Source organism: Dreissena polymorpha, chromosome 1, assembly GCF_020536995.1.
Source record: "Dreissena polymorpha isolate Duluth1 chromosome 1, UMN_Dpol_1.0, whole genome shotgun sequence".
Classification (NCBI taxonomy): Eukaryota; Metazoa; Mollusca; class Bivalvia; order Myida; family Dreissenidae; genus Dreissena; species Dreissena polymorpha.
In genome coordinates, this window is record NC_068355.1 from 100,551,121 (window position 1) to 100,578,437 (window position 27,317).

Here is a 27,317-nt window from a genome sequence, read left to right on the forward strand (position 1 = left end):
ATTTTTTGATCGACTAGTTTGCAGCCAAAATATAAAGCACTTACCGCGTGTCAATGTTAAACTTTAAACAGATCGTCACATAAACTTGCAGAAGATGTGAAAAAGGCACCATCACGGCGGCAGCCATTTTTTCCAAACAAACCAGTTTTGCACCAAATGGCAAATATAACAAGAGTTCTGATTGGCTAATGCCATAATCTAAAAATAAATGCTGGTCGAGCAGGATTTTTCTGCTCGAGCAGAAAAAATGCTGGTCGAGCAGTAAATTTGCTGGTCGAGCAGTATTTTGCTGGTCGAGCAGCATTTAAATGCTGCTCGAGCAGCATTTTTTTCTGCTCGAGCAGAAGTTAAAGTTTCGACCCCTTTGGTATCCCATAGTCAACAACGCTAACATAAACATAGGTATAGAGCACTAATGCGCTTTTAGGCGAAGCTGTTTCAGTTTTCATCTTAGTGACTTTAACATAACGCCAACAGACACGCATGAATATTTTCGAATATTTAATAAGCTGATTCGAGATACAACCTCTGAATTTTTGCTACATCACTGCGTATGTGCTCAATTCAAAGGATGTAGCACTGTTCAGTGTAAGGAATTCCGGACTACTCTCTGTATGCTCAAACGACACAAATTGTGGCCCTGTTTCAATTACGCGTTACAATCCATCTCGCAGAATTTCAATTTCGCCTCCAAGATGAGAAAACAATCATTAGCGAAATAGTATAGTGTCACGATAAGAGAAAATCGTTTAATTATCATACCACAATGTTTGCCGTACTTGGTCAGCACGTCTGGAAATCATTCCTTAATGCGTCGATAGGCTGCCATTATTAACAAGTTTGCTATTTTGAATTCAATTTTGTATCAAAAAGCATTGTTTTTAAATGTGGGATTTTCAATTCGCAATGAGATTTGTAATGACCCTCGTCATGCGAAAATGGGTCTTATTCCATATGCGCCCATCATATAAATAGCCCACTCAGCTATCCCTCCTTCTGGTAAGGAGAAACATAACATATTGAGTGATTTTAAAGCGAACAGCGTCGCCTATGGCCTGACTGCGCAAGAGCACATGTTGGGTTTAACAAACGCTTGCCGAAACGCATAAGGCCCATTTTCGCATGACGGCGCTATTGACGTGTGATTTAAATGTGACGAAAGAAAACTGCGTTTAAATCAAATATAAACATACGATATATTTCGATAATGAAGAAAGATACTCATAACAAGGCATATGAGGACACATATGAAGTGCTCTCCCGTAGTATATTTTTTATTTACTCACACTAATGTGTGGTTTGACAATGCTAACACACATTTCATGCGGTGAATATGCAGCTTACAAGTGAAAAACACAACACAATAGTTTAACTTTTGTTTAATTGTATTCAATTATTTAGAAAAGTAAATTGCTAACTTTATTTCAAAGTCGGCGTATACGCCGACTACATTTTTAGCTCATCTATTTTTTGAAAAAAAATTATGAGCTATTGTCATCACCTTGGCGTCGGCGTCGGCGTCGGCGTCGGCGTTGGCGTTGGCGTTGGCGTCGGCGTCCGGTTAAGTTTTGCGTTTAGGTCCACTTTTCTCAGAAAGTATCAATGCTATTGCATTCAAACTTGGTACACTTACTTACTATCATGAGGGGACTGGGCAGGCAAAGTTAGATAACTCTGGCGTGCATTTTGACAGAATTATGTGCCCTTTTTATACTTAAAAAATTGATAATTTTGGTTAAGTTTTGCGTTTAGTTCCACTTTTCTCAGTAAGTATCAATGCTATTGCATTCAAACTTGGTACACTTACTGACTATCATGAGGGGACTGGGCAGGCAAAGTTAGATAACTCTGGTGTGCATTTTGACAGAATTATGTGCCCTTTTTATACTTAAAAAATTGAAAATATTGGTTAAGTTTTGCGTTTAGGTCCACTTTTCTCAGTAAGTATCAATGCTATTGCATTCAAACTTGGTACACTTACTTACTATCATGAGGGGACTGGGCAGGCAAAGTTAGATAACTCTGGCATGCATTTTGACAGAATTATGTGCCCTTTTTATACTTAGAAAATTGACAATTTTGGTTAAGTTTTGTGTTTAGGTCCATTTTATTCCTTAAGCATCAAAGCTATTGCTTTCATACTTGCAACACTTACTAACTATCATAAGGGGACTGTGCAGGCAAAGTAATGTAACTCTGACTGGCATTTTGACAGAATTATGTGCCCTTTTTATACTTAGAAAATTGAAAATTTGATTAAGTTTTGTGTTTAGGTCCACTTTATTCCTACAGTATCAAAGCTATTGCTTTCATACTTGCAAGATTTATGAACTATCATAAGGGGACCGTGCAGGCAAAGTTATGTAACTCTGACTGGCATTTGGACGGAATTATGGGCCCTTTATACTTAGAAAATTGAAAATTTGGTTAAGATTTATGTTTTGGTCCACTTTACCCCTAAAGTATCATAGATATTGCTTTCATACTTGGAACACTCGCAAACTATCATAAGGGTACAGTAAAAGGACAAGTTGCATAACTCTGGTTGTCATTGTTACGGAATTATGGCCCTTTTTTGACTTAGTAACTTTTAATATATGGTTAAATTTTGTGTTTCGATCCACTTTACTTCTTAAGTATCAAGGCTATTGCTTTCAAACTTCAAATACTTACATGCTATCATGAGGTTACTGTACCTGGCAACTTGAATTTTACTTTGACCTTTGAATGACCTTGACTCTCAAGGTCAAATTATTAAATTTTGCTAAAATTGCCATAACTTCTTTATTTATAATTAGATTTGATTGATACTTTGATGAAACTACTCTTACCTGACATACCACAATAGACTCCACCCAAACCATCCCCCGTGCCCTCCCCCCCCCCCCTCCCCCCCTCCCCCCCCCCCTATTTTTTTTTTTTTTTTTTTTTTTTAAAGATCATCTCACAAATGACCACCACACCCTCACACTATACCCCCCCCCCACCCCCCCCCCCCCCACCCCACCCCCCCCAATTTTTTTTTTTTTTTTTTTTTTTTTTTTTTTTTTAAGATCATCACACAAATTACCACCACACCCTCACACTATACCCCTCCCCCATTTTTTTTTAAAACGGTTATGTTTGAAATACCGTCCAACCATCGCACCCAAAACCCCCCCTCCCCCCCCCCCCATCGCCCCCCAACCCCCCCCCCCCCCCCCTCTCCCCCCCCGATTTGTTTGTTTTTGTTTTTTTTTTCGCTTTTTTGGAAGATAATGTAATAAATGTCCACAACCCCACACTATACACCCCTCTTCACTCCACTCCTCCCTCCTTTGTGATTGAAAATGAGAGTCCCTTCACCTTTAAAAAGAAAATAGATGAGCGGTCTGCACCCGCAAGGCGGTGCTCTTGTTAAAATTGTTATAAATATATTTAATATAATATATTTAGTTGTTTTCGGTTTTAGCGATTATAAAGCATTTTCGAGGTTGCCTATAGTATGCCTGAGTAATTGATGAACTCATGTCCAACTGTCAATGTATTGAGAACTGTGAATATAAACAAGCTAAACCTTCTACTAAGCTTCTACTATTGCGTTGCTAGCACCCGTAAATACAAAAGATCGCCGCTATGTGTTGAGAACCAAGAACGCTTTCCAGAAATACCCGATGTAGTAGCTTCAACGAGGTTATGAAACAGGTCATTCGTATTATTATTATAAATTATTTGTTATATTCGGGTTAAGCGATTATGATTTTTTTTAGTCTATCGTATCGCTGAAGTTATTGTTGAACTTATGTTCAACGTTTTATAAATTGAGAATATAAATAAGCGTCAACTTTTTCCCAAATCTCTCAATTTACGACCTGTACTACGTCATTGAGTTGTATGTGAGAGCGTAACCTATTGCGTTGTTATCGCCCGTAAACTTTCCTTTGTTTATCGACAGGCGCATCTATTAATAGCCTCATATCATGAATGCCAAAACACCCGCGAAAAAGAACCACGTGACCAAATAGGACGCTAAACGCAAATACAATGCGACTACGACTTTAATTATGTAAGAACGCTCCGCAATTCCTCTGAAGCCGGGGCCTTGTGATTGCTTTTACGTAAAGAATTGACCTCTAACTGAAGTAAGCAAAGGAAACGCAGCACCTAATTGACCCATTCCTTCTATGTGCGAAGGCAGATTGAATTTTACTAATGTATGGTTTGCCTATTATAACACACATTATAATGCGGTAAATATGCGACTAAAAGTAAAAAACACTATAATTAAACTTTTGTTTTTAATTAAGTTATTTAGAAACCAAAATTCCAAACCTTATTTCAAAACAGCAAGACTACATTTTTTAGAGAATATTCTTGTTATATTTAAATGTTTTTTAACAGTTTCAGCGATAATGAATCATTTTTATGTTGTCTATCGTATCCCTGTAATAATTGTTGAACTCGTGGTCAACGTGTTATTAATTGAGACCTGTGAATATAAACAAGCGTAACCTTATACTAGTGCGTAATTCTCACCCGGACTCCCCTTTGTTTATCGCCAGCCTCGGATTTATGAATGAGATGAGCGAAAATACTAAGTCACGCAGACGCAGCAGAAAGTGGACTATTTTAATCATTCATAAACAATCTCCTCCGCGACACGTGCAATACGATCATTGTTTTTTTTATTTTTTTCTATAAAACACCATTCGAAACTATTGCATTTAACACGATATTAATATAATGTTTCCATTTGTGAATAAACATAATTGGAGAACTCAAACCTCTTGCATAAATTATACAACTCTTTCTTCGCGCGTAGTGTAAGCGGGAATTGGGCTAATCATACCCAGGCCGTATCGACCTGAATTTTACATCAAGCACATTAGACGGTCGCTAAAGCGACCATCTAAAAACGGACTGCGGGTTAATAAATTACCCCGCTCTTTTAGTGTTCAGTAAAACACTACGCGTCAGAAATACGTCTCTAATGCATTAGAAATATGAATAACTAATGTCGAACAAGAAATATCTTTTAAAAAGATATACGGCGTTGATTGTGGTCGGTGTTTATGAACGATCAAAAGTTATATTCATGAGATCAAAAATAGCGAATGCCTTTTTTGCTGCGCAGTTCTTAGCTGTATCACACGCAAACCAATTACGGGGTGTTGCGCCAGATTTCGTGGCTTATTTCGCTTTATTTGATATTAATACTCAGATATCTATATTTACAGAATAGAAAAAGCACAAGAAGCATGAACATGAATGAAAGCATATAGGTCAGCCGGCAACACTCGAATATTATTTGATTCCATTATTAATAGTAATGTGAATCATCGTGCTCATGCTAAATAAATTGGTCTAAATAGATAATTTTTTTCTAATTGAAATAAATTATTCAAAATTGGTCCTCTTCATGCAATTGTTGAAAACACATGAAAAAACTATGATTGACATACCATAATAATATCGCCAAATATCTTTATTTAGTTTCTTTCTGATTAAAATTAACTTCAACTGCACATAGTTTACGCGATAGCGTTTATATGAAATTTTTTGTAACTGATCGCAAACTTACCTTGATACCTTGCGGATTGGAATGCAATGCATTAAAGTGAGGTAACAATTCCACTGCTGGAACCACGGCTTGTTTAAAGCTTTAAACATTTATGTATTTAAGGGTCAATTCCGAAAACAATTGTTAATATTTTCGTCAAAGCGTATATCAGTTTAGGGCCTACTGAACAACAATACTTACATGATCTAGAATTTATGAGTGCACAGAATGCAATATCGTAGTAATTTACCAAATATGAGAACACAGCCTTTAATAAGTACAAACGCTCTGTCGCTGACATTCTTCAAAATATAAAGGGGCACACGCTGTGTATTGATGTCGAGAATTGAGTGTGAAACTGCTCTATCTCTCAAACCTTATCATTAGAGATACAATTGTTTCATGCTGAATACGCAGTTAACATCGTTGCTAAACGAACTGTAGTATCCCTTTTCATACCCTATACTTCCCAAAAATAGAAAGTCGATGGAATAACATGCAAATGTTAATGTGAAATCTTTGTGTAGATTGCACGTTTTCTACTGCGAAAAGTTTCAGGCTTACCGGCGGGAAATTCAAATTGATTGGTCGCTTACAAAGGTCAGGCTAAGGTGAAAATCTGGCGTATACAGCTACGCCGAAAAACACTCATGCTGGACAAAGTTATGCTCTAAAAAGAAGTGATAACCTTGAGTCAATGGACTAGTTTTTTTGTCTTGACAGTTTATTGATTATTTTTAAAATCAATAAAGAGCATGCATTGATTTTGACCTATTTATTGAGCTTCTATTCCTCATAATATGTCATCGCACTATTCCTGCTGATTCTGACAATTTATTTTTTAATAATCCACTTAATCCATGAAGGACATCGTCTAAGGTTTTGACTTAGGGCCTTAGTATTTGCTTGCTGCACTCAATCTTATTTTGCTTATCAAATCATGTGCCATATTATTTAAAAGTACATCCAAGTTATGTTTTCAGTAAAAGTGCGGCTAAGGATGAGTATCATATATTTGAACTTGAATTGCTAAAGGATTTATCTTTGTCCATCCGTTAAGAGTATCGGCTCCATAGTTCATATACACATATAGCATTTTCATGAAACTAAGCTAAAATGTGAAGTAAGGTGTTGAGGTGACCAAGATGATGTGCTGAAGGAATGCCAACACAAGGCTAAAGAGTACAGCCTCCATCATATCGAGGGGAGGGGGGGGGGAGCAAATGCTTATTCCGAGTATGACTATAACGTGTTGAGATTATTTTTAACTTGCCCTTGTTTTTTGTTTGTTTCAGGATAGCAGGATAAAAAAGTTTATGAAGGAAACCCTTACACAAATCTGTTGTCTACTTACGTGACCTTTGAGTTATTATATGTTTAAATATCATTTTATCGTATAATACATGTGTGTGTGTGTGTGTGTGCGTGCGTGCGCGTGCGCGCGCGTGTGTGTGTGCGTGCGTGCGTGCGTGTGTGTGTGTGCGTGCGTGCTTGCGTGCGTGCGTGCTTCTGTAACTGCGATAACTTTAAAAGTTCTTCATATTTTTTCATGAAACTTGAAACATATATAGATGGCAATATGGAAATAATGCCAGTTATTTCATTTTGTTTCTACGTCAAGAATTCTGGTTGCCATGGCAACAAAAAGACTACAAATATTAACAAATAGACTAGACATTTTGCTGAAATAGTGGATCCTTCGATAACTATAAAAGTTCTTTATATTTTTTTCATGAAAGTTGAAACATGGATAGATGGCAATATGTAGATTATGCATGCCATTTCATTTTATTCCTACGTAAAGAATTATGGTTGCTATGACAACAAAAAGACTAGAAATATTGCTGAAACTGGTGGAGTTTCACCGGTAAGGGGCTTGGCAATAGTCTTGTTTCAAATAACTTTTTAAAACAGTTTCTCTTAAGAATGTAAACTTGTGCATAAAAGACAGATTTTTATGCTGCTTATTGCAATCTAAAATACATCAGAATTACTTCATTTAATAAGCCTGTGTTCTTGTGCAAAAATTCTATTTGTACTGCATTCATTGTACACGGTAATGCTTCACGCAACGTGAACTTTTGTCTAGGATTTCTGACGCATTCAAGGATTCATATTTATCTATTATCTATATCTATATTTATTTAAAAATTGTCTTATGCACTTACGATTTTTGCAAATGTATTTCAACAAAGTGATTTACATGCAAAAATAAAGTTCTTAACGATGTGTTTACATTATGTCCAGCCCCTGTGTATACCACTATAAACCCCGTTGATCCTGCATCCTGGTTTAAACAATTGGCAAGTAATCAAACCATGGTATGTTTTAAAGAAACTTATTTGAATATACAAAAAACCACAAACAACAACATCTCCCATCATAATTATAATAAATAAAACTTCAGAATGCAAACGTATTTATTGAAAAGCATACAAGTGCAGTTGTATTCGGATTATTCCGTATTCTTCAACTATTTCTTAGACCTGTAATATATTGTCATAAATGTATGTGTATGTAAGAATAAAGGATCATCCAAAATTTTGTAGAACTTAGATTATTTATGAATAAATTATGTTCTAAATCTAAAGTAAATCTCATTATAACTTGATAAAAACCCATGATAATAGCAAAATCTTAATTAGAATGAGTCCTTTATGAATGAAAATCATTAGTAACCAACATTTGTTTGCAAAAAAATTAAGTCCATGTATGTTATGTATTCAAATTCAAAGAAAGTGAATACAGATACACATTTTTTATCCTAACTCCATAACAATACATTAACATTTGCCAAAATGTATCCTTATCAAGTAAATACATTGAACATTTAAAAATAAATGTCAGAAAAGCAACTTTACAAATATGAAATATCAAACTTCTAATTTTTTTTGTTAGGGCTTGGATTAGTTGTGCTGTGAGTCGTGTAAGGTTCACCAGTGTGTACGTTAGCATCGCAGATGCAAGATGGCATTTCGATATGTACGTCAATGCATCTCAGAGCATTAGTTTGATTTTTCGTGCATCCCTCCTTGTAACTCCACTTCAAATCATTGCCGTGTTGCAGATAATCATTTGTATCAAGGTTTTCTGTTTTCACAATGTATTTATTGTACATAACTTTACAATGGCAAAAGCATCCAAACTGTGAATACAACCATTTCCGAGAACTTTCCTGACATTCATTAGGTCCGCTGTCCGCACCAATTCTTGTATTTGGGACATCAGTCTTACATTCCATGTAATACAGAGTATCAAACTGTACAGAGTATTTCACGCAGCTTGAATTCATCCCATCGAACCTACCACAATCTAATGGTTTGCAGGTCGGTTTTGGGCTCCAAGTTCCGTCTCCCTGGCAAACCACGGACGCATGACCATCCAGCACATATGAGTCTTCACAGGTTACTTTGACTACGCTTCCATAATCATTTTCTATTCCGCCATATGTGGCTTGGAAAATGCGTGCATGATCTATAACCCCAAAATCTGGACACATAGTGACATCGCATGTTGGTGGGTTCGTATCAAACTTCAAATCAACACGACACAGCAACTGGCTATTTCCTTTCAATGTGTAGCCTGTATAACATTGAAATGTGATGTAAGTGCCAATTTTGTAGGATGGGTTTCCGACGATTTTACCATTTCTAGGATTATTCATTGTCTCACAAAACTGTTCATAGCATGTGAGGGATCCTTCCCATCTGCTTTCCCTTCAATAATGTATCCGACTACCTTGAAGTCCATAACCAGTATTACAGGTGAATGTAACGTTTGCGCCATCAGCGTATGATGACTGGACTGGAGTGAAGGCGGCATTCTGGACCGCAGGAGGAGGAGGGCAGTCCGCAAGAGTTAATGATAAACCTATATAACAAGTGAAAAATTGAGAAACTCGTACGAAGAAAGACAATTTCTTTTGAATATGCTTTATATGTTTATGAATTATAAAACATGTTTACGGTACTCAAATTCAAGACAGATCTCCAAAAGAAAAAGAACATTGATGTTTATGCAGCTTACTTAGTAAAATAGTAATTGACCATAAACTATTCAATTTTCTCATAAGTAAATGAAGCAAAATCATAATTTAAAAAATAATGACAAGATCAACATATACAGTAACGGAAAGGGGCGAGCACCACGGAAAGGGGCCTCGGCATTTGGAAAGGGGCTAACATTATTTATTTGCAAAGTTTTTAAGACATTTATTTGCAATATTAATAAGTATGATACGAATGACATGCACTATGTAATTAAGTTAACAAATATGTATTGGGTAAAATAAAGTGATAATGTATTGTTTTAATATATTCTTAAAATGCATTTATGCAAAAGAGTAAAAAGCTCTTTAATTAAAACCTCGATATAATTCAATTTGAGTGGTACTACAATTTATCACATGCTATACCCTGTTTCCCATGTAATACAACCATTACATATTTTTTTTTATTACACATGTGTAATACAACATATTTAAGGTTTTTCATTGGCTAAGTCTTCGTTTATTGACCAATCGCATTTTGTTATTTTGCTGAAATGACGTTGCAACGTCAAATGACGTAACGAAATGTAAACAACATTCGGGATTTATAATTATGTTTGCGTAAATATTTATTTAATTTGCTCATTTAAAAGCATGTGATAAAAAAGATCTGACACTCGTTGTCATATCATACCATATTTTATTAAACTCGTCCAGGAAATTCGTTAGTAAGCTCGCCAAAGGCTCGCTTACTAACAAAATTTCTGAACTCGTTTAATAAAATATGGTATGATATGACAACTCGTGCCAGATCCTATATTTATTGACATTGATTGGCGTCGCCCTGGAGGGCGGCGACTAGTATGGGAGGAGAAGTTATTTTACGGATCAATGTATATATTTTTGTTTTAAGAATATCTTGCATAGTGGTGATTTTTGTGTAAATTAGTGTAAATAAGTACTGCATTTGTGCCTATTACATTTATTACAACATTTATTGTCAATTATGCAAAGCTAATTGTTTTAATTAATAACTGATCCACAACTGATCACAGTGGAATGATAACAAGACCTGGGTACATACGCGAAACTTTCTGGTTTTGTATAAAAACAAATAATGTTTTGTATTAAAACAAAACATAATCAAAATATATTTATTTTGTGGTTTTTCTTATTTGCTTATTTAGTGGAGAATCAATGTAGTACGATATTTGACGACCTATCGCGCAAGCAAGTTTATTGGAAGGCGTAGTGGTACGAAAACGTACAATGTATTAGTTTATTAATAGACATATAAAAACGATCGCTATACACAACTTCACCAAATAGCAGTACATAAGTGAATTTCAGCCGGAATAGCTCATTTGGGAGAGCGTTAAACTGAAGTTGTTTACGCAACAGTCATCTAAAGGCCCCCGGTTCAATCTCGGGTTCCGGCACGAACGGAACAGTTCGGCGGCTGACAATTTTTTCAGTCAGGTTAATAAATATAATAAAGCTTTATTTTATGTAGACATTTTAAAATCCATTTTACTACAATTGCACATTTTTATTAAAATTAATGGATGCAACGTGGTGACAACGTTAATTAAAATTTCTTACATCACTTAAATATCTTATAAAAAATACACGTGTGTTTATATTAAGAAATTAATGCAAACAACACATCTATTATCCATGTATTTTTATGGTTGTCTATCATAGGCCTATCCCTACCACATATAGAGCGCGAAGCGCGACACGTATTATTGATTGTAACAATGAGTTGCGATAAAGGAAGCAGCCGCTTATCAAGGAGGAGCTGTGTCCCAGCAACCCGTTTCCCTAGAGTCAAGCACTCCTCGGAGTTTTTTTTTAAGAACCACATATAGAGCGCGAAGCGCGACACGTATTACTATCCAGGTGGTATGGGCCCTTTAGCATTATCCGACCATTACGTCCATAGATATCTTCCTTAGAATTTGAGAAATTTTGAAATCCTTGTTCGAAGTCCAAAATTTTCGTGAAAAACTGCTTAGTTAGGTGATTATGTCAACATTTTTCATCAGATTCTTTCCAAACTTACAGTGTCTTCATATCAATGAGCATTTTTACCTCATTTAAAATGAGAAACAAACAACGGGACAATTAGTCCAGAATTTTGTTTCTATTAAATTTGACAAAATAAACAATTTCCACTTGTTTAAAAGAGTTCACAACTTTCGTCTGAATCTTTCCAAACTTGTTAAGTGTTTTTATATCAGTATTACTCGAACCATATTGAAAATGATGAATATCGGAGCAATAAATCTATTATGATCTTTTACTGAATTTCAAAGTATTGTGAAATGCAGCTTCTTTATACAATTTACAGTTTTCATTCATTTTTTTTTCAAACTTTTACAGTGTTTTCATATCAATGAGTACTCAACCCCTATCGTAAATGAGCAACGTAAGAATAAGTTCAGATTCATCTCCCCTTGAAGTTGAGAAAAATATGAAATTACGCTTACAAGATGAAGCAGATTTTTTAAAACCTACACATTTCTGTTCCATTAATGAAAACTGCACACGGATACCAGTAGAAAAAGGAAACCAATGTAAATAAAATGAACTATGAAATATTTGGGAGTTACAACACAACATCATAGATAATGGTTATTTGGGGGTTATAACACAACATCATAGATAAGTGTTATTTGGAGGTTATAACACAAAATCATAGATAATGGTTATACCAGTATCTTTTTCTATTTTGTTTAAAATAATCGACCAATATATTAATATTTACAGTAGAAAAAAATCGTTCCATGTAACTTCATTAAGTGCCTTTTACACTGAAATTCCCGACGCCCTTTGATGCTTTGCATCAATACTTATCTTGTAATTTAAATGGGATGTAAATAGATGAGACTGAATTATGCTATGACATGTAAAACGACTTTACGGATCAGTCCCACTTTAATGAATAAATCATGTTAAGTGTTTAACATACCGGACACAGCAAGGCAAAGTGACACCGCTACAACAATCGCGTACCTCATGTTATCTATAAAGAAGAAAGACCATGATGTTAACATTATAAGGAATCTGTCAAATGTACCAAAGATTATAAAGGCATATCGACTTCAAATTATTTATTACATTGACAAAAAAAAAAGATTAGATTTTAATATTTGTTAAATGGCTCCATGACAAAAAGGTCTCTTCGTTAAATATTCGTATCAACACAATTTTGTTTTGGTGACACTTCGAGAGCACTGGAAAAAGTAATAGTAGTAATTATATACGAAGTAGTTATAGCAGAACGGTACCGTTGTAAAAGCCCCACTATCCAATAATATAAATGTGTGCAGTGTATATCTTTATCAGTATATCATTATGCTTGACGATATCATTATTATATCATCGTCCATTGGTAAAAATATGCATACAATCTGGAATATGCGTGTAGTAAAAAATAGCTGTCAATCTCAAAGTGAAATAGAAACAAGAGAACGCCTTTATAAACTTAAATATGAATGAAATAGTTGTTACAACAGTAATACAGTCAACGCTTTGGCATGTTATCACTTGATTGTTCAATGTAATAGCTCCGTAAATCACGACATTATTTATTCACATAATTCAGTTAAAGGTGGTTTTCATCGTGTGTTCATAAATATTATAAGCAGAATGTTCTTCTTCTTTCTTAATATTCAAATACGTTTTTATCGAATTTGCGCGGTGCAGAATGATTTAAATACCTGCGTAGAAACACTGCAACATCAGGGGTGTTAATTATCGTCTTGTATGTGGTCGAATAGAAAACCATATAGACACGCTATGTGTACTGTTAAACAGGTAACACCATTTTGACAACAACTTTGAATTAATAGATGTTAGGTCTAATCCTTTCGAAACAATTACACTAAGCGTTTCATTTAATCACTATTATAAAAGCCATAAAATACACACAAAATTCAATTATACGCAAAATTACATTTTAACAAAATATAAGTATTAATATAACTTGAAATATCAGAACTCCATATCGCTGCGTATTGACCAATAAACAACCATGAATCAACATTTTTTAAAGAAATAAACATTGATTTTGTATAAATTTTATGAACACGATTGAATCATCGTTATTCAGTGTGTGTGTTTTGTTTCTGCTGTATGCACACATGTTTTTTTATTTAAGCATTTACGATTAAGCAACTTTAAGCCTTACTTAGTAAGCATGTGTTACAGTTTCGCAACGTGTGACCAATAAAATAAGAAAAAACAACGTACCTTATGTCGCTTTCAGATATGTGTATAGAAACGAAATAAACACTTGTTTATATACAAATAGCGGTCGATATCAACGTCATCACATCCTGTCCGTACTTTGAAAGATTAATTATACGAAAGCAAAAGCAAGTTTGAGGTTTTCAATTTATAATACAAAAATCATGGTGAAGTTTCACAATTCACTCCCACCATCCTGAATCAAAATATAGGCACAGTGAATTAGGATCATGCAAGGAAATCAAAAGATTAATAACAAGAAATATCTTTTTTTTTAAAGATATACGGCGTTGATTGTGGTTGGAGTTGGTGAAAGGTAAAGAGTTCAATGAATATGATCAAAGATAGCGAATGTCTTTTACTGTGCAGTTCTTAGCTGCATCACACGCGGTACGGGATGTTACGCGAAGTTTTCGCGGCTTATTTAACATTATTACATATTCACGGTGTATATTCATATCGGTGGCCTCTCTGTAAAAATGCTGCCTCTCTGTTCATTCTCGGCTGCCTCTCTGTTATATAAAAGAAAATGGATGATCGACATTCACAAAACAGGTAAGAAAATATATAATTAAAACCCGTAAACACATTTGTGCATAAAAAGAGGAGGTCCATGAGTTGAAGAATATATCCAGCTAAATGTTCACAGTATTCCGCAAGCCCAAACACTTATCACAATCTCTATCGAAGATGGAATGATGACGAGGTTGGTGGAACAATCGTGCATACATGCCACTTTGATGGCTTTTTAACATAGCTTTTCCCTAATATGTCAAATATCTAGTATCATTGATATCATCTTTATGATCAAAGCCTTACGTTCAATGTACGCTATATAGTAATTTTCATCAATTTTTCTTAAAAATGCCTACTTTCGCTTTCGTTGTGGCACGGGAAGCCTCTCGATCGGCTCACTTTTCTGGCACGGGTAGCCTATCTAATCTTCGATTGACACTGGCATGGGAACACTCTCCATTACATTTCTTGTTAATAAACGTCAATATTTGAACAAGTTTTGCAAATTAGATCAAACTAAACCGCTTGATATATCAAAGTTCTCTTCTCGAGTGGAAACGACTTATTATAGGCTAGACTTTTACAAAATTGAGTCTTGTATTGTGCCCTTTTTAGGTGTAAATATTTCATTTTTGAATATTTATGAACACAATTTTGAGCTTTTGGCTATTGGCGAAAATTGACAGATAACATTGATATCAAATGAATAAACTTTGATACCAGGGCTCAGTGAACCAGGAAGCAACTAGTCCGAGTTCATGGACAGGGACGGCATGCCACTTTTGACTGGCTTATCCACTTGTAAAATGCCGTTTTAAAATGGGCCCTTTTGAAAATCTGAGGCTAGCCGGCGACAAGTTACTTGACTTGCACAAGAAAATCCATGAACTCGTTGCATTTTAACGAATCTTTGGTTTTTGCATATGTACTGTAAACACGTGGCATCAATATGTGTTCATTATTTCAGCAATTTATCAACGCGAATTTTATTACAGACGGATTTATACATATACATAAAGATACCACAAATATGTAGCCAATAGCGTTAGTCCAAATAATTACGTTAAAAGTGATATTTTTTACATACAATATTCTGACATTTTAAATTTTTACTATCAATATTTTTTAAACGTGTTAAATACGGAATCCAGATAGTGCCAAGTAGATTGTTGCGTGTCGACCTTCGAGGTCGACGCACGACATTTTAGCGACGCACGATATGACACTCGACATTTAAAGTCGACATGCGACAATCAAGATTTGAGTGTCGCAGATCGCACTGGATTTTAGAAGAACAAAATACTGCAGATAATCTTGACTTCACATGGCATATTTCTGTTAAAGTGATAATATGGGCATCTTAACAGTTTATAGGTGTCTATCACAACCGTTGTTTATTTTTGGTGTTTTCACTTCATATACACTTATATTTGTTAATGCGGCATCAACATACTAAAACAATAAGCCGGAAAGAGAAAAATAATGCTTTTGAATATCAGCCGTACTTTCGTTTGACAACTGATCACGCATGTACAATGTGATTCTAAATTTTGTTTTAGTGCAGATTCGTTTATGCGACACAAAGACACCATTTTGTTTTACGGATCATTTCGGCTTACAGGACTGGGTGGGTCACGTAAAAAATATAATAAAAAATATATTTTTTATAAACAACTGGTAGCAAGATGAGTTGCAGATAATGGTCAGTAATCACATTTTAACTTACTCTTTTGACCTGTTAATTCTTTTCAGCTCAGTTCAACAGTGAAAAATGCCCATAATATCACTTTAACTATTGTGAAACTGACAATTCTGGTGTCAAAATATTGAACTTGAATTTTATGACAGTTTACATAAATTTATTTCATGATAAAGATAATAATTTTATAATTGCGATGCTTAAAATACACCATTTCCATTGTTGCGAGGAACGGCTATACGGCCTAAAATGTAATGGAGAGTGTTCCCATGCCAGTGTCAATCGACGACTAGATAGGCTACCCGTGCCAGAAAAGTGAGCCGATCAAGAGGCTTTCCGTGCCACAACGAAAGCGAAAGTAGGCATTTTTTAAGTAAAATTGATGAAAATTACTATATAGCGTACATTGAACGTAAGGATTTGATCATAAAGTTGATATCAATGACACTAGATACTCGTATTTGACATATTAGGGAAACGCTATGTTAAAAAGTCATCAAAGTGGCATGTATGCACGATTGTTCCACCAACCTCGTCATCATTCCATCTTCGATAGAGGTTGTGATAAGTGTTTGGGCTTGCGGAATACTGTGAATATTTAGCTGGATATATGCTTCAACTCATCGACCTCCTCTTTTTATGCCCAAATGTGTTTACGGGTTTTAATTTTATATTTTCTTACCTGTTTTGTGAATGTCGATCATCCATTTTCTTGTATATAACAGAGAGGCATCCGAGAATGAACAGAGAGGCAGCATTTTGACAGAGAGGCCATCGATATGACTATATACACCGTGATATTGCTGGTCATAAACCTATAGATAAATCAAAGTACTGAAAGTACTGGTTTGACAATGCTTTTGAAGAGGATGGATATATAGAAGATATTTGTTGGATTCGGTGGCATATCGCTTTTCCCAGAAAAAATGCGAAAAATATCGATATTTTCACTGTTATTTTTCACTGTTTAAAAAAGTGAAATACCAGTTTATTTCACTGATAATTCTGTATAAATCACCGGAAAGCATAACATAAATAAGCATCCATTTAAGTTAATCTACATCACCGCAATTGTGTAATTTTTATTGCTTGTCATTTATCCGCAGACCAATAGTTAATGGTTGTTGTGCAATCGTTTTCGTTCTTGGACACTGCATCCCTTCAATCAGTTCAATGAAATTTATTTACCTAAATATCTCATATTTGAACTTAAAATTCCTTTGGGAGAAATGGTCCAGACAACTGGATAAAACAGCAACAATATGCTAACCCATTATTTTTCGAGGATCACAATTGAGAATTCCTGTGCTAGCCCCCAATCACAGTATGTTGGGGTATAATAATAATCAAATTTTGTTTTTCTTCTCAAAAGATTGTCGTATATTACAAATTGATGAATATATATTATCCAAGACTACAAGTTTTAGAAAGCCATTTTTTCATTTATTTTTATTGATAAACAAGGTTTTGTTACAATCTATACAATACATAGATAGCTTTAACAGCACAATGTGGCTCACCTGAAACTGATTGTTTCCTAGTGGTGTTAACTAATTTTTCATGAAGATCTAGAAAAAAAGGCATTGTGAGTATGAACAAACTATTTGCGTCTATCCGATCTAGTTGAGTCTTGTTACCAAGATCCTACTTTTATTTATTTGAACATTCTGATCAACTGCCATGAAGATCAGGTAAAAAATGTAAGTTTTAACATGGATTTTAATGATTTTAGTTATTGATCAACTGCTTGGAAGCACATGACCCACTTTGGAACGTGACCTGTTAATCACTGAGACTAGACCTTGTGACCTAAATGTTAAATATGCTACTTTCATGCTTGACTTTGAAATCATTTAAAATAATGTTCTAACCAATTTACAAGTGGATCAGAGAGAGAATGTGACCACTAAAGTATTAACAGACCTTTTCTTATATTTGACCTAGTTCCCTAATTTTTTATAAAATATGAAAACAAAAATGACATAGAGGTGACTAGTTTCATAAGAATCTGGCAAAGAGGTGAAACCCAAATTATCTTATGTGTTCACAATAAACTTTGGATAAAATACAACAAAGAGTGATAACAAAAGCTCACCTTGTCACATCATAACAAGTGAGCAAAATAACCAAAAACTATGACATCATATAATTGCTCAGTTACTTCCAATAACAATAAAATGTTACTTTTGAAACAAATACAATACCTTCCCTTTCTTACTACAGGCTGTTCTAAAATAAGATAGACATGTATTGCTCACCCAAAACTCCTTCTATAGTGTCAAAAACTTGTGTATGATTTGACTAAGTTGTAACCTAGCTTTAGCCTGCCAGGACCAACTTGCAAATTCAGCTATTGATTTGATTAAGATCATTGTAAGCAATTTTCATGAAAATCAGGAAGATAATGTGACCTGTAGAAAGGTAAAGGAAGTTTTCTATATTTTAACCTAATGACCTAGTTTTTGACAAACTACCAACTTTCAAACTGAAACTTTATTTCATCGAGATAACATTCAATTATGTCCAATTTTCATGAACATCTGGAAGAAAATGTGACCTCTGGCGTGTTAACTAACTTTTTCTGTGATTTGGTTTGTTGACCTAGTTTGGACCACACATGACCTACTTTCAAACTTAACCTAGAATTGACAGAGATGAACATTTACCAACATAAGACAAACAAGGGCTGTTTGTAAAACATGCATGCCCCCCATATGGGCTGTCAGTTGTAGTGGTAACCATTGTGTGAATACATTTTTTGTAACTGTGACCTTGACATTTGACCTAGTAACCTGAAAATTAATAGGGATTATCTGCCAGTCATGATCATTTTACCTATGAAGTTTCATGATCCTAGGCCTTGCTTTTCTTGAGTGATCATCAGGAAACCTTTTTACTGTTATGAGTCACTGTACCTTGACCTTTGACCAAGTGATATGAAAATCAATAAGGGTTATATACCAGTCATGATCAATGTACCTATAAAGTTTAATGGTCCTAGGCGTAAGCATTTTTGATATATCATCTGGATACTATTTTACTGCTTTGAGTCACTTTGACCTTGACCTTTGACCTAGTGACCTAAACATCAATAGGGGTAATCTGCAAGTCATGATCAATGTACCTATGAATTTTCATGATCCTAGACGTAAGCATTCTTGAGTTATCATCCGGAAATCATTAAACTGTTTTGACTCACTGTGACCTTGACCTTTGACCTAATGACCTGAACATCAATAGGGGTCATCTGCGAGTCATAATCAATGTACCTATGAAGTTTCATGATCCTAGGCGTAAGCTTTCTTGTGTTATCATCCGGAAACCATTTTACTGAATCAAGTCTCCGTGACCTTGACCTTTGACCTAGTGACCTATAACCCAATAGGGGTCATCTGCTAATCATGATTAATGTACCTAAGAAGTTTCATGATCATAGGCGTAAGCATTCTTGACTTATCATTTGGAAACCATTTTTCAAAGTTGAGTCACTGTGACCTTGACCTTTGGCATAGTGACCTGAAAATCATTAGGGGTCATATGCGAGTCATGATCAATGTACCTATATAGTTTCATGATCCTAGGCATAAACGTTCTTGAGTTATCATCCGGAAACCATTTAACTATTTCGGGTTACCGTGACCTTGACCTTTGACATAGTGACCTGAAATTAAAAAGGGATCATCTGCGAGTCATGATTAATGTATTTATAAAGTTTCATGATCCTAGGCATAAGCGTTCTTGAGTTATCATCCGGAAACCATTTAACTATTTCGGGTCACCGTGACCTTGACTTTTGACCTAGTGACCTCAAATGGGGTCATAATTATGCGAGTCATGATCAATTTATCTATGAAATTTCATGATCCTAGGCATAAGCATTCTGAGTTACCATCCGGAAACCATTTTACTATTTCGGGTCACCGTGAACGTGACCTTTGACCTAGTGACCTGAAAATCAATAGGGTTCATCTGCGAGTCATGATCAATGAACCTATGAAGTTTCATGATCCTAGGCATAAGCGTTCTTGAGTTATCATCCGGAAACCATTTAACTATTCTGGGTCACCGTGACCTTGACCTAGTGACCTCAAAATCAATAGTAGTCATCTGCGAGTCATGATCAATGTACACATGAAGTTTCATGATCCTAGGCATAAGTGTTCTTGAGTTTTTATCAGGAAACCATTTTACTATTTCAGGTCACCGTGACCTTGACGTTTGATATAGTGACCTGAAAATCAATAGTGGTCAACTGCGAGTCATGATCAATCTACCTATCAAGTTTCATGATCCTAGGCATAAGCGTTCTTGAGTTATCATCCGGAAACCATTTTACTATTTCGGGTCCCTGTGACTTTGACCTTTGACCTAGTGACCTGAAAATTAATAGGGGTCATCTTCGAGTTATGATCAATGTACCTATGAAGTTTCATGATCCTAGGCATAAGCGTTCTTGAGTTATCATCCGGAAACCATTTTACTATTTCTTTTTTTTGTTAAACGTCGTCAATTATTTATTATTGTATATAGATTTCTCTATAGTTTGAAAACCATTTAGGCAAATATTTCTCATGTAAGATAAAATGCAAATAATTAATAAAATATTCCCTTTTAATCAGTATGTTGGTTTATCGGTCAATAACAATATCACTTTGAACGTTGAATTATTTAAAAGTTATAACAAACATTAAATGTTCTCCGAACAAATGACTCTTAACACATATCAGATTGATAGGAAGATATGAACAAATCAAGGTTGCTATGTTGCTTGCCTAGAATGGTCCTGTTAGTATGGAAGTACTTGATATATAAACATTTATTAGCCTGTCGGTGTTGTAAAGACATAAAATATTTAATGAATGTCTCAAAGTGTAGAATTATTTTGCATTTAGTAAAAGAAAGGCAACATATAACCCTTAAGTGGCTGACAACTACTTGTGGCTAAATACAACTAAAAAGAGGCATTATGATTCTTGAAAATAAAAGTAAACATCATTATGTATGAATTTTCTGATCAAAAGTGTTATTTTTAGTGAATAGGGGAAATACATTTTCAAGAATAAACAATATACTTATAAATGTTTTGGCGAAGTGCATCATAGTATTATCATAGTACAGTTTTGGTCTAAAAATCCCGTAACATTTTTTAAATTTCATCTTGCAACACCTTGTTGCAAAAAAAATCATGAAAAATAGAATTTTCAGAGTAACCTATTAAAATAAAATAAACAAGGGCTGTTTGTAAAACATGCATGCCCCCCATATGGGCTCTCCGTTGTAGTGAAAGCCATTGTGCGAATATGTTTTTTGTCAATGTGACCTTGACCTTTGACCTAGTGACCTGAAAATCAATAGGGGTCATCTACGAGTCATGATCAATGTACCTATGAAGTTTCATGATCCTAGGCCCAAGCGATCTTGAGTTATCATCCGGAAAACCACCTGGTGGATGGAGCGACAGACCAACAGACCGACCGACATGTGCAAAGCAATAAACCCCCTCTTCTCCGAAGGGGGCATCAAAATGCTTTATATGACCTTAGATATTATTTTGCAATCATTTTTCACCAATTACAAATGTTTAAAAAAATTATTGTTTCATGCTACTCATGGTACCAGTTTTTTGTCAGAAAATTAATCACATTTAAAAAAAATGCATTACCCCTTGTTGCAAAAAAAATCATGAAAAATATAATTTTCAAAGATATCCTTTAAAACAAAAAGAAAATGCCTTCTAAAACCTTAAATATAATTCCTTCAAGCATTTTACATCAATAATTTATGTTTGAAAAAATCATTGGTTCATGCTAAATACTGTTTGATATACTGTAAATAATGTAACTACACATCCAAGTAGTGAGTCCATCAAACTATTGCAACCGAAACACCTGGTGTGCCAAGGCACCAGCCGAAGTCAAATGCCTTCTGACTTGGTGCATTTTACTATTTATATTTGTATGCATTTGTATGTGTTTGAAAAAATGTATAATCTTTAATGAAATCTTCTGACCATGCATGTCCTAGATTTCAAAATCCAGGCCCTGGTCTGACACATTGGTAACATTAACGTTAAACTGTTACCAGGCTTCTGAATTTAATTAGCCAGGTCACAGGAAAAGGGCAGTCTAATCAGTATCCAATTAAACTATTTGGCATTGTTAGAAAATCGCTCTTAAGCAAACAGCTTTCAAGCAACTGCAGGCTGAACTGGATCTAAACTGGCCACAATCGCCTTAATGTCTCTTTTACTGGGATACAGTTCATTTAACTTAAAGGGATCTTTTCACGTTTTGGTGAATTGACAAAAAATGAAAAAAGTTGTATCGGATTCGCAAATTTTCGTTTTAGTTATGTTACTATTAGGAAACAGTAATACTGAACATTTACCATGGTCTAATATAGCCATTATATGCATCTTTTAAAGATTTTAATATTATAAAGCGTTGCAACGCGAAACGATTGAATGATTTGGAGAGTTATGTTGTTGTTGTTTAATTGTGTGAAACTACGAAGATTGCTTATATTAGGTATAAAATACGTCAACCATTTATACTTGGCAGAATAGTCGAGCAGGCTAATGCGTTTTTACTCCAGGACTAAGGGGGTCAAACATCGCGTGTAAGGTATACACATCAACAACGGAGATCAAGGGTAAGGATAACGACCGAAGGCGTTTGCCGAATCAATCTTACCTTTTAATATACACGAGCCCAAACTATAATTATACCAAGGCGAAATGTATGTTACATTTATATGAAAACACGCAGTAAAATGTTAAAGAAATTTGAACGATTTATCACATGGAAAGAATTAAGGTCTCATTGTTAAGTTTGAATTAACATGGGATGAGTGTTTATTGCGAACGCTTCATTTGTTCTTGTACGCAGTTTATAACTTAATAATACATTGTATTATGATTGTCTTTGAACATAGTAATCGGTTTGAAATCACGCATTATTTAGATGACTTGGACACGGAAATTTAGCAATTCCATGCCCTGACATAACATCAAGCCATGGGGGTAACATATGTGTAAAACTAAAAATGAAAACAATTACAGTTTAATGCTATTTTAAAATTGTATACGCATAAGCATTGATTCGAGTTTGACGATTTCGACAAAAATGATTTATCTATGTACTCTCACGATAGGTAATTAGCCAGGTCACAGGAAAAGGGCAGTCTAATATGTATCCAATTAAACTATTTGTCATTGTCAGAAAATCGCTCTTAAGCAAACAGCTTTTAAGCAACTGCAGGCTGAACTGGATCTAAACTGGCCACAATCGCCTCAATGTCTCTTTTACTGGGATATGGTTCATTTAACTTTAAAGGGATCTTTTCACGTTTTGGTAAATTTTCAAAAATTGAAAAAAGTTGTATCGGATTTGCAAATTTTCATTTTAGTTATGTTATTTTTAGGAAACAGTATTACTGAACATTTACCATGGTCTAATATAGCCATTATATGCATCTTTTAACGATTTAAAAATTATAAAGCGTTGCAACGCGAAACGATTGAATAATTTGGAGAGTTATGTTGTTGTTGTTTAATTGTGTGAAACTACGAAGATTGCTTATACTAGGTATAAAATACGTCAACCATTTATACTTGCCAGAATAGTCGAGCAGGCTAATGCGTTTTTACTCCAGGACTAAGGGGGTCACGGGTCGAGCCCTGCTGCGGAATACTTTTTTTTTTTAATTTTATTCTGGATTTTTAACTGGAGCTTTTAATATCCAATGTTTACATTTATCAATATAAAGCATCCAATGTTTACATTTATCAATATAAAGCATTTAATGACTTACTTCAAAACATGTCAAAATCTGTGAAAAGGTCCCTTTTAACATAATATCTACTCCTATAAATATGAGGTCAATATACATGGACTAAACGGTAAATTACGTCTAATTATTTGGACTGTAATGACATCAACTACTTAAATAGAAAGAAGAAAGAATTCATACTTACCAGTTATTTGAGTAAAGAGTTTGTATTCAATGTTGTATTTCAGGACAGCTTATTGATATGCAAATCCCATATGACATGTTGATATCGGGTATCATAGCCATTCAATAAGTCGCAAAATGCTTAAACAAAAATTTATAAAGCAAAATGTGACTTAAATTGATAACTTAAAATACCAGTATCATCAGTATGCCAGTTTTGCCTTGTCAAACTGTCGAGATCCAGAAAGTGCTTCATTCACATTGAATATATCCTTCGAATTCCATTAATTGTTGTATTACTAAATAGCGAAACAAGCCGATTTAAGCTGTAAGAAAGTTTTGAAATGAGTGTTATCAAGTCTCTCATGGGCGAAGCCATAGAAAGTGATCCATTCACATCGAATATATCCTTCGAATTCCATCCTTTGTTGTCATTAGCGGAGATTTAGTGAATAAATAATTCATATATCATAAATGACAGCTTCTAAATAGCGAAACAAGCCAATTTATGCAGTAAGAAAGTTTTGACTCGAGACTCTCATGGGGGCGGCCATTGTTGAATGTTGAAACACGAACGACAACTCTGCTAGGAGAATGTAATCAATGACAAGCAATCTCCTACGCAGTGGCGAATGCAAAAGGGAAGTAACTGAAAAATCGAGTTATCTCAATCGGACTGGCTCGGTCTTTTACATAGGTCGCCATTGTGAGAAATTTTTCTACTGGTTATGAAACCTTGGACGACACTGTTCGAGCATCGTCAAAAAGCAATGGCGATATTTTTCTCAGCCACATAATTGATAATAGTTTGATATCACAAAATGAAAGTGAAAGTAGAACTGTCAAAAATGACAACCTGTCAACATGCTGTTTTTGCTGGCACGAGAGGGCGATTACACTCAATGTGTTCACATTTTGACCATAGGCTTTGTCAATGACCTTTATAGTATGGGTAGCTTAGATATTATTTATTGCTATCATGTAACTGCATGATTGTGTATATGTTTACAATACACAAAGCATAAATAATGATATAAATATACTGATTGAGCTTATTATAATATGAGAACTATAGCCAGGTCAATTAAGGACTTAAAATACAATTTTTATGTCCTGATTTCATGAAGAAATGACCATGCATGACCTAGATTTCAAATTCAAGGCCCTGGTGTGACACATTGGTAGCATTACCGTAAAACTGTTACCAGGCTTATGAAATTAGTTTTTATTGAACTATCTAAGGAAATCTAAATCAGGCACCGATTTTTCTTGTTTTAATACAGTCATAGATCAGTTGTGGCCTCTGGGTAATGACCAATTTTTGCTTACTTGTCACACCCTTAAAACTTTCCACACGTCTATAATAGCAAATCTGGATTTAGGCGATCTTCAATGGTACATTTAAACTTAAGCTCTGTTACAAGAGTGCTGGTAAAGTCCAGTCACATATTTAAATCTAGGCCATGTCAAAATCAAAGTGTCAAAGACAAATGAAAGATGTGTTCATTAATTATTGTCCAGTTGTTTACTACTGCTGTAAGTTTTTATATAATATGACTGATGAACATCATGTGAGAGAAAATTCACATTATCATTGTAAATCAGGTTTAGCAACCTTTTAGATAACAAAGAATGCTAGTTTTCAATGTCGCTTCTGGGGATCAAACCCGTAGGGCTTTTAGGAAGATTCTGAAATTTTCGATCCCTCCAGAGCAACAAAACCAAAAATTAAGTCAAATATTGCCGACTCGGTTTTTTGAGTCAGTTCATGAGGGATAATGGAGCTTGATTGGTCATTGTCGGCTCTGGTACTACTTACATGTACCCTGGGTACTCTTAAGTATACTTACATGTACCCTGGGTACTCTAAGTATACTTGCATGTACCCCAGGTACGGTAAATAAACGTAATTGTACTCGGTCCATATTAAACTGTACCCGAGTTGTATTCGCGCCCAAAATCCGATGTCGGCGCAACCGATTATCTTAAACACACTTCTCTTCAACAAACACTGCATCAACATGCTTTTTGAGTATGTGTTCCGATAATATAGCGGCCATTCTACAGAAAATTGACATAAATGTGTATATATAATTATTACAAAAAAATATTCGACAACGACTGATTAAAGGTTAAATTTCCCGGGTACATTTTAGTATATTTACCGTACCTTGGATACATGTAAGTATACTTAAGAGTACCCGGGGTACATGTACGTCGTACCCGAGACTACAATGAACAATCGAGCGATACTGGAAGGTGCAACATCTCTCACGCCCCCTAGCATCGTCTTAGGCTGTATTCAATTCTCAACAGGAAAGTGCTGGAGTCATTGATCCCGAGGGACAAGAAAAACAATTGATTAATGTTCGAAATAAATAATTTGATTTATGACAATTCTGTTCTTTGAGCCAGGTCACAGGAAAAGCGCAGTCAAATCAGTATCCAATTTAATTATTTGTTATTGTCAGAAAAACGCTTTTAAGCTAACAGCTTTCAAGCGACTGCTGGCTGATCTAGATCCAAACTGGCCACAATCGCCTTAATGTCTCTTTTACTGTGACACAGTTCATTTAACTTTAAAATGATAAAAAGTACTAACACTAAGAAAGAGTACTAACCAGTAAAGAGTTTGAAATCAATGTTGAATCTCAGGACAGCTTGGTGATCTGCAAATCCCCGATGAAATGTTGATAACGGGTATCATTGTCATTCAATAAGTCGCAAAATGCTCGAATACAATTTATAAAGCACAATGTGACTTATATTGATAACTAAAAATACCAGTAATCAGTATGCCAGTTTTGCCGTGTCAAGCTGTTACGATCCAGAAAGTCCTTCATTCACATCGAGCATATATCCTTCGAATTCCAACTATTGTTGTCATAAGCGGAGATTTAGTGAATAAATAATTCATATATCCTAATTGACAGCTTCTAAATAGCGAAACAAGCCCATGTATGCAGTAAGAAAGTTTTGAATCGAGACTCTCATTAAGGCGGCCATTGTTGAATGTTGAAACACGAACGACAGCTCTGCTAGGAGAATGTTATCAATGCTCCTACGCAGTGGCGTATGCAAAAGGGAAGTAACTGAAAAATCGAGTTATCTCAATCGGACTGGCTCGGTCTTTTACATAGGCCGCCATTGTGAGAAATTTTTCTACTGGTTATGAAACCTTGGACGACGCTGTTCCAGCATCGTCAAAAGCAGAAAACCAAAAGAAGAATGGAAGTGAAATTAAAACATATGAGTCAACCGGCCACACGCGAAGTATCCGTACGTATTTTAAATCTTTATACGCGCGTTCTTCGAACAAACCAGTTTTAGTGGTTTGTCGGGCATTGCTATTTGATTCGATTATTAAC

The 27,317-nt window shown here is 35.0% G+C and overlaps 1 protein-coding gene across 3 annotated transcripts in view; it reads right to left on the reverse strand.

Moving 5' to 3' along the window:
- Window positions 1–27,317, reverse strand: part of LOC127842692 (uncharacterized) — a 61,038-nt gene that overhangs the window by 13,566 nt on the left and 20,155 nt on the right. Inside the window, exon 1 of one of the 3 annotated variants that reach the window (XR_008031826.1) lies at window positions 45–274. The exons of 1 other annotated variant lie outside the window; for it this stretch is intronic. Coding sequence is in view for 1 of the 2 variants with exons in the window: in XM_052372345.1 (XP_052228305.1) it covers window positions 45–304 (260 nt within the window). In the remaining variant the exon portion in view is untranslated. Of the gene's footprint in view, window positions 1–44; window positions 309–27,317 lie in introns of those variants that run through there. One more of the 3 variants, XM_052372345.1, reaches the window with a different exon arrangement.